Consider the following 8,454-nt stretch of genomic DNA (forward strand, 5'->3'; position numbering starts at 1 on the left):
TTTTCTAATTAACCAACCTTCTAATACCAAAAGTTTTGAATTCAAGGAAGTCGGTGTTTCAGCATTTTTGGAGTTTTCTTGAAGCTTGTTATTAATTAAAAGAACACAAAAACTTCAAATTCTCCATTTCTGACTGATTCTGCTTGAATCAGAAGAGACCTCAGTGATCTGCAAGGTTGATACAACAACAACATCTGGTCTTTTAATGAATTTTGGTTCGAAACCATGCATTTAATTATAAACAAACGTTTTCTAAAGTCTTTTCTCTGAGATTTAGGGAGTTAATGTCAGCTGGTGTCAATGTAATGTAGAGCCATGTGTCAGCTGTGTAACTATGGTAACTAATCTTATTATTTGTAATAACGCTGAGCAAATGGCAGCATGTAGATATTAAATAGGAAGGACCCCAAGGTGGAACCTTGAGGTACTCCATATATGATTTATTTTGTTTTTTGTCAACTCTGATGTAAAGTTGTTGGACACAAATAAAAGTCCATTTTTATTTGTCCAAGAACTCAGAAAGGGAGTATACATCACTATATATACCCGAAAACCTCCCTTAAATTTACCAGTTGAAATTTTCATAAACTTTCTAGATGATGTCCTCTAGAAAGGACATGGTCATCTAGATGATCTGGGAAAAAAAACATCTGGTATGTTGTTGTTTTTTTCCACGTTGTTAACATTCTTACGCGGGTAGCAGAATGTAATTTTTAAAATGTGATCTGTGTGTGTATGTTTTTCTCGAAGCGCACGTGTCGCATACCAAAGGACATCCACGTAAAGCCGGAGATGTTTGCAGCAGAGCTCATCAACAGGCTGGAGGCTGTTCTCAAAGAACGAGAGGCCCAGGAAAGGCTTGAAGAAAGGCTGAAGAGAGTGCGACTGGTGAGTGTTCGGATTGTAAAGGCTGACGAGGTCTACGTTAGAGAAAGCCTGGATTGGGTCTTGCGTTAGGGAAGTTGCAAGAATTACCAGAAACGAGTTTTACCTTGGAGCTTCTCCTCTGGGTTACATCATGTGTGTTAGTGTTGGGTAATTCATCTACTGTATTCCGTATATAAAGAAATTGTTCCAACTTTCAATATTTCCACCTGTCAAGAAGGACAATAGCATGTTCTTTTTTGACACGAAATTTGGGTCTGAATTGCCATAGCAACCATTTCACATCTGCATCTAGTTTTACTGATAGCCCAGTTTCGCTTAGAAAATTCTGCAGCAAGCAAAAAAGGTAAAGTGCTGGTGTCAGGTGGTGAATAAAAGACACCTGACACCAGCAAAATACAACAAAGGAACCAAGGAGCATGATGACAAGGAGACATTAAAAAAATCTGGAATCTTTTGACCTTTTATGTGTTTTTGTGGTTTTTCTTCTGAATGATTTTGTTCAAATCCAGGACAGAATTTGGATGAAGTTAAGTTGTTACTTTAATAATAAATTAACATGATATCTCTGCATTTTGCTTGAGTAAATAAAGTATAAAAATGATCATTTGAGAGCAAAGCGAACCAAATTCTGTTTTGAGGTATAGTTGAGAAACTACAATACAAACATAAAACAAATTTTCGACAGGGAATCTGAAACTTTAAGTATTGATCTTAAGCATAAAGACACATGGAGACGTCAGGGTTTGTCAAGTTGTGCATTTCTATTCATTCACACACATAGGACCAGATATTGAGTTCTGCTCTCCATTCCCAACAGGAAGAAGAGGGCGACGACGCCGACGTCTCCATGACGACCTCCATGTCTTCTCACAGCATACCACTTCCCCTCCCCTCGTCGTTTCCACCTCTGTACGGGGCCCGTTATTCAGAGACCACTGCGAACACGGGAGCAGCCACCACGTACGGCGGCCTGGTCGCCATGGAGGACCCTCACGAAGATGACCCCGAATCCATTTTGGACGAACATGTGCAGCGGGTGATGAAGACGCCGGGCTGCCAGTCACCGGGGGCAACCAACAGCAGCTTAGGCGGCGGAGGGCGGCATACTCCGCCCAAAACGTCACGCTCACCTGACGGAGGGATTGGGCCACCTCACTACCCCTCACACAGAGGAGGGGGGCAGAGTCTGCCAACCGTGGGAGCTAAAGGTAAACCACTCAGGGCTCCAACACTTATCCATTTTGTTCTGTAGGAAGTCTTGCTCTTCTGTGTCTCCTTTGATTATGTATTTATTTCAGGCGTTTATAGTTTAAAATGAACATTTATATCCAATTCATTGGATACTCAAGTGCATTGCAACATGCTAGTGATACCCCACTTGCTACTGACAGCATTTAAGCTAACCTTAGCATTTTGTCTAATTTTAGCTCACACACTAATATTTGCATACTGAGTGGAGTAAGTCACTGTTAATCAACATGCTAATGATAACCCACATACTGCCAAGTAGTGTTTACATGCTTGTTCCCCTGTATGCTAGCAATAGCCCTCAAGCTAACATTAGCTTTACAGTTAAAATTAGCATCTTGGCTAATTTTTCATGCATAAACTACATTTGGCAGTTAGCTACATTTAGCATACTGAATGGTGTAAGTCAATGTAAGTCTATACACTAGTGATACCACAAATGCTACTAACAACATTTAAGCTAACCTTAGCATTTTAGCTAATTTTAGTATATAAACTGTTTGCATAGTGAATACAGTAAGTCCATGTTAGCCTGATACAGCACCCACTATTGACTGTATTTTAGTTCAGAATCACAACGCTGGGTTCTGACTGACATGCACCCTTGGCAGGCCCCTATTAAATTTCTTCAGAATTTTTCTGGTTTTAAATTGTTACTTAATTTAGTTTCTTTTTCCCTAGTTATTAAATCCATTTGAGGAAGAGCCTTGTGTTGTGGCTAAAAGCACATCATTGAACCGTTCCCTGATTTATTTCCAGGCATTTACCACCATAAGCAGGCTTACCACCACAGAGGAAGAGACGGACAAGAGGAGACGGGAGGTCGGCCTCCGCCCAACCTGCTGTTGAACGGAGACCAAGCCAACCAGTACGCGGGCCGGAGAAACTACGCAGACGGAGCTGGAGCCAGCACCCTCGAGGGCATGGGCTACGGGTATGCATGCGCGTCTGCTCGCTAGTAAAATACTGTCTTTTATTTGTTCAGTTGACCTCTAAATGGCTTATTACGTTTTTGCAGTAGCAAAGGCAGCACAATGTCACGGCGGGGCTTTAAGAAGACGGAAACGTCGAGCAAAGGTGACGAGAGCGGGCGTGGCCTGGAAACCCAAGGCTATCCGGGTACTCAGGTGGAGGATCTGGAGAGGAACCAGAAGATTTTGCAATGGATGATGGACGGAGACAGGCAAAGGAAGAGTTCTCATGGGTGAGGAAAACCTCGCATTTACTATAGATTATTTCATGTCAGTTTTAATGTTCTATTGCTGTGTGGTAAGACCTTACATTCATCCTTCTGTAGTGCTTGAGTTATTAGAAGGTTCGTACAGATGTTTAAAATTGTATTTAAAGTTTTGAAAAGTGCTTTTTTTTTCTATCTAAAGTCCTTGAAAGCGCCTGGTGTTCAAACTGCACAGTTTTGTAATAAAGTGCAATCTATTGTTTGATTAAAAGCCTTGAAACCAGATATTTTTATGCACCTAATAAATACTTTTTTCCTCACTGTCTGAAGTTGAATCAGACCAAACTTCTAATTCTTTAGGTCAATTAGAATGTCCAAAAGTATTTCTATTTACTAAATGCTACAAAACGTAACAAAAACATTTTTAGAGATATTTTTGGGTCTGTCTTTGTAAATTGTGTCTAAACATTTAATTTGGAGAGGACGGTAATTTACCACAAAACTATTTGTTTGGATTGTTTCAGTGTAATGAATATTTATTATTTCTAATGACTCAGTGACTTACTAATCTGTGTAATTAGGGTTAGTTTTATATTATAGATGTTAAACAACATTATTGAAATTGGAGGGTTTTCTGTTAAACTAGTGTTTGGTCACTTTATTTTTTACATTAAGTTGTCCCTGCTGTAGATGATACAATCACAAAACATTATTAATAGCAGTACTAAATGATGTCATAAGGTAGTGAACTAAAATGGTCTTTCTTTTTTTTTTTAAGTTCATTTTTCTTATTTTTATCTCAATTGTGGTGCTGGAAAAGATTTAAAACAAAACTTAACCTTAAAAACCTTGAAAATCCTTGAGACGTTCTTAAATTTTACTGTGGGATAAACCGTACACACCCAGTTACCATCTCGCTCAGCTCTCTTCACCTCCCTGCAAGATCTGAACCCGTTTCTTCCGTCCTCTCCCTCATGCATCAGCGGCAGCACCAGCAGCTCCAGGAGAACGGGAACCAGCACCGAGTCGCCGCGCCCGACCTCCGTGGAGCGACCTGGAGCCGTGCACCCGTGGGTCTCCGCCCAGCTGCGCAACAACTCCTCCTCGGTGTCCACGGCGATCCCCGGCTCGTCGTCCACTCAGGTCCAGCCTTCGCACCCGTTCATCCAGGACCCGGCCATGCCACCCAACCCCGCCCCCAACCCGCTCACGCAGCTGGAGGAGGCGAGGCGGAGGCTGGAGGAGGAGCGGAGGAGGGCTGCTCTACTGCAGGCGAAGCAGAAGTACGGCTCGTCTTTTTGCTTTAACTTCAGGTTTTCCGTCATTTCATGCGTTTGACAGGGATCGTCCCCCACTCTTTCTGTTAGACACAAGTCTGGGAAGCGGCAGGTGTGTGAGAACATGACCGTGGCGTACTACTTCTGTGGAGAGCCCATCCCGTACCGGACATCAGTGAAGGGCCGCGTGGTGACTCTGGGCCAGTTTAAAGAGCTGCTTACCAAAAAGGGCCACTACAGGTGAGAACACACAGCGTACACACTCCACTTCAGAAGTATTCATACGTCTGAAGCTTTATTACTTTGTTCATTTATTAAAGATTTTTTTTTATAAACTAGTAACGAACAATGCTTAGCCTGGTGGCCCACCAGGCTTATAATACACTGGGGGAAACCCTGGATATGGTAGTTTTCAAATTGTTCTTCACCTGTCTCAGATGTGTGGGGTGTGTTTTTATTCAACACTTTTTATGCTGATATTCCTAAATAAAACCCAGTTTTGCACATTTCTCCCAGAAATTGACTTGTTTCTACACAATACAACTTTATGGAATTTTAATGTTGGCACAAACACAGATTTGAGGTGAACATACAGGATTGTAAAGAACAAAAAACACACAATACAGGTGAGGGATATACGGTATTTTCCGTACTAACTTGCTCCAGAGTATAATGGTTTGATCTGTGCTACCTCGTTATATTTTCCTACCGTGGCCAGCGAAGTCCGCAGTGGAGACGGCAACTGTATTTCCTTGTGTTGGACTACTCGGAGGAAATGAGGCACTACAGACCAAAGCGGAACTTTTTGGCTTGCATTCAAAAAAAAAAAAGAAAAATATGACAAACACTGACACTGGTCAAAGTTTTGTGCTACCTTGTGTTGGTTTTTCATAAGAAATTCCAAATAAAATTTAACGACGTTTGCGATTGAAAACGTTTCAGCCTCGCAAATAGGCTGGCATTTTGTTGCTATATGTTGAGAACAACGGACTCTCCTCTGATCTTCAGGTTCTACTTCAAAAAGGTGAGCGACGAGTTCGACTGTGGAGTTGTGTTCGAGGAGGTCCGCGACGACGACGCCATTCTGCCCATCTTTGAGGAGAAGATTGTCGGGAAGGTGGAGAAGGTCGACTGAAATTCTGGGAACGGGAAACGGAACAGATGACTATCGAAACGAGGAGACGCGACACCTGCAAGAAATCGGAACGTTGGCAAGTAGAAAGATGGACGAGTGACGTCTCAGAAGGGTAGAAAGACGCTGCGTAGAACGACTGATGAAAGATGGGAACTCACGGATAAACAAATACCTGCCTGGATCAGAAACAAAGGAAAAAAAATTGGGTCAGATAATGCTGGAATGGAGAACGGAGCAAAAATATTTTCCCTCTGTTCTGTTCTTTACAGATCAACAAGGAGAGCTATATATTAAAAAAAATAAAGTTGATGGAAAAGGGGTGAGGGAACTTCTGGAAGGAAAAAAAAAAAGAGGATGAAAGTTGTCTTCCACTTCTGCTCTAAAGGAGGAGCGCGTGTCCTCTGCAGACCATTACAATGCTGCTACATTACCACGGAAACGCTTCAGTCGGTGCTCAGGACGGCAGCTCGCCGTCTTCGTTCCTCGTCACCTGGGGACCGGTGGGGGAGAGGACAGAAACAAAAAATCTGAACGTTTTCATCTAGCTTCTCGTTTGTATTTGTTTTTTTTGCCTTGGTAGCCTCAGAACAGAGAGACGTACTCACCGCCGCGCGGCCCAACGCGTCCCACACTGATCGCTCACATCCTACCGTTCACACGACAGTTCTCCTAACTTGTTTACCAAAGCTACATATTTTGTTTGATTGGACAAGTATTCTAGCTACTTGTTATCATTTCATTTGATTTGTATATGAACAAAGGCAGGTACTATTACTTATTTACTGCATTTTTGTTTTGTCATATCTCACTTTATATAGTATTATTGTGTATGTTTTGAAAATCACGTTGAAGCAGCGATGGAGTTTCTCGTCACTAAATCATAAAAGTGCCCCTCGTTTCCGTCGTCTCGATAGGATTCGTCTGCTCTTAAATGTTTTTTTTTTCTTCTTTTTTTCTGAACCTAGCTTTTTTTTTTCCTCCTCCACTATAATGTTTTTCAAAATTCCCACTTTTCTAAAACACCTCTGCAAGTTTTCCACATCTGCTTCAGTTGGTAGTGTGTGTTGCAGCGGAAGCTGAGGAAACATGCGGGGTGGGTACACATCGCTGTGTTTACAGGACTTCAGATTAAGCTAATGTAGAAATTGCCTTTTTTTTAATGTTCTCTGCTTTGTTGAAATCCTCAGCGGTAGGTTTATCCCGGGTGCCTGCCTCGTCGGTGCCGTTATGCTTTTCAACGAAAAAAAAAACAATTCTCAATCACATCTGCGCCTTTATCCATCTTGTATGTGATCTCTGCCAAAGAACATGTGTCCTACAAGCCGACATGCGTGTCTAAGAATCATTTTTACCGTAACGAGCTGAAGGGAATGTTGCTCCAGTAGATTTGCCAATCTAAAAAAATGCCCATCTTGACAATTAATTTTAAATATAATAATAATATCCATTTCAACCTGTTTAGTTTAGTTTTTTTTTTTTTTTTTTTACTTTTTTGAAATCCTCTTTGCCAAAGTTGATTTCATTTCAGCCAACTCTGATTTATATTTACAAAGTTTAATTACCAGCAGGCAATATATATATTTTTCTTTCCTTCTAGCCATGAGCAGTCACTAATCAGTTCTGTTAGGAGTGGAGGTGATGTCACACTGTGTGTGTGTGTGGGTGTGAGGAAATAGACACAAAAAAAGAGTCTTTACAATTTAAAGCAAACAAAAACAATCACAGGAGAGATTTCAAGATATTTTTTTCTTCATTAAAGAATACAACAGGAGTATTTATCGTTTACACCAGAGGTCTGGGGTTCCGCCGCCACTTGTGGCCCTTTAAATCATCCATAATTTTGTCCAAAATATTAAGGAAGTGGGTGAGCAATTTTTTAAAGGAAATAAAAAAGAAATGCTAGCTTTAGCAGTTTTTCCTAGGTGATGTGGTTCTTTCTTTTGTCGATAAATTCTATTTAGCGAGGCTGAGGGCAGAAATGGCTGACAGATGTGAATGTTGCTGACCACTGGCCCCTTTACCTAAGACAGAGGAGGGGTTCCTACCAAACTGGTTGAAATAATAAACGGTGTCAATATCTGCTCATCACCAGTACTTTGGGCTGCCATTGCAGCAAACATCAATAAACTGGCTCAACGTTAAATGTAACTTTTTAGCACCAACAAGCTAAAACTAGCTAGAAAAAAAACTAACCCAGCCTCCAGTTTAATGAAACTACCAACCAATCAAAACCTTCTGAGTGCCAATTTAGTTTTGTTTCATCTAATTTAAGACAAGAAAACACTAGAAACATAAAACTTCAACATTCACAAGTTGGATTCGCACTGGAATAGCACAAACTTTCTCTTTCTCTCAAACTTTTAACCACAATAAAGATGGTTAACTGTGAGCCTTTCTCACTCTCTAGCAACTTCCTCCTTAAAGAACACTGCAAAACAAAAATCATAATTCTACCAAGTATTTTTGGTCTAGTTTTTAGTACAAATATCTTTGTACAATATCGATGAAGCAGACCTGGCAGATTATTTTTTCACTTATAACATGGGGAAGACGTCTTGTTATAAGTGAAATAATCTGCCAGTGGACCCAGTAACCTTTTATTAATTTCAAAGAATAATTTACTTAAAACAAGCTCCTATGTCTTGCTGAAACGTTGTTAGTTTTATCTTTATTCAAGTGTAATAAAGAACTTGTGCTATAAACTAGACCAAAAATACTGTGAAAGATTT

At 40.8% G+C, this 8,454-nt stretch overlaps 1 protein-coding gene across 3 annotated transcripts in view; it reads left to right on the top strand.

The window, feature by feature from the left end:
* The window catches only part of LOC102228925 (axin-1-like), a 30,364-nt gene extending 22,138 nt beyond the window's left edge, over nt 1-8,226 (top strand). For 2 of the 3 annotated variants that reach the window (XM_023334329.1, XM_014474218.2), the window contains 7 exons: nt 751-888; nt 1,706-2,096; nt 2,896-3,070; nt 3,155-3,340; nt 4,297-4,596; nt 4,681-4,830; nt 5,599-8,226. In XM_023334329.1, coding sequence (XP_023190097.1) covers nt 751-888; nt 1,706-2,096; nt 2,896-3,070; nt 3,155-3,340; nt 4,297-4,596; nt 4,681-4,830; nt 5,599-5,725 — 1,467 coding nt within the window. In that variant the 3' untranslated portion in view covers nt 5,726-8,226. The remainder of the gene's footprint in view (nt 1-750; nt 889-1,705; nt 2,097-2,895; nt 3,071-3,154; nt 3,341-4,296; nt 4,597-4,680; nt 4,831-5,598) is intronic. The other variant, XM_023334330.1, reaches the window with a different exon arrangement.
* Nucleotides 8,227-8,454: the final 228 nt, after the last annotated feature.

This window comes from Xiphophorus maculatus, chromosome 5 (genome assembly GCF_002775205.1).
Source record: "Xiphophorus maculatus strain JP 163 A chromosome 5, X_maculatus-5.0-male, whole genome shotgun sequence".
Lineage (NCBI taxonomy): Eukaryota > Metazoa > Chordata > Actinopteri > Cyprinodontiformes > Poeciliidae > Xiphophorus > Xiphophorus maculatus.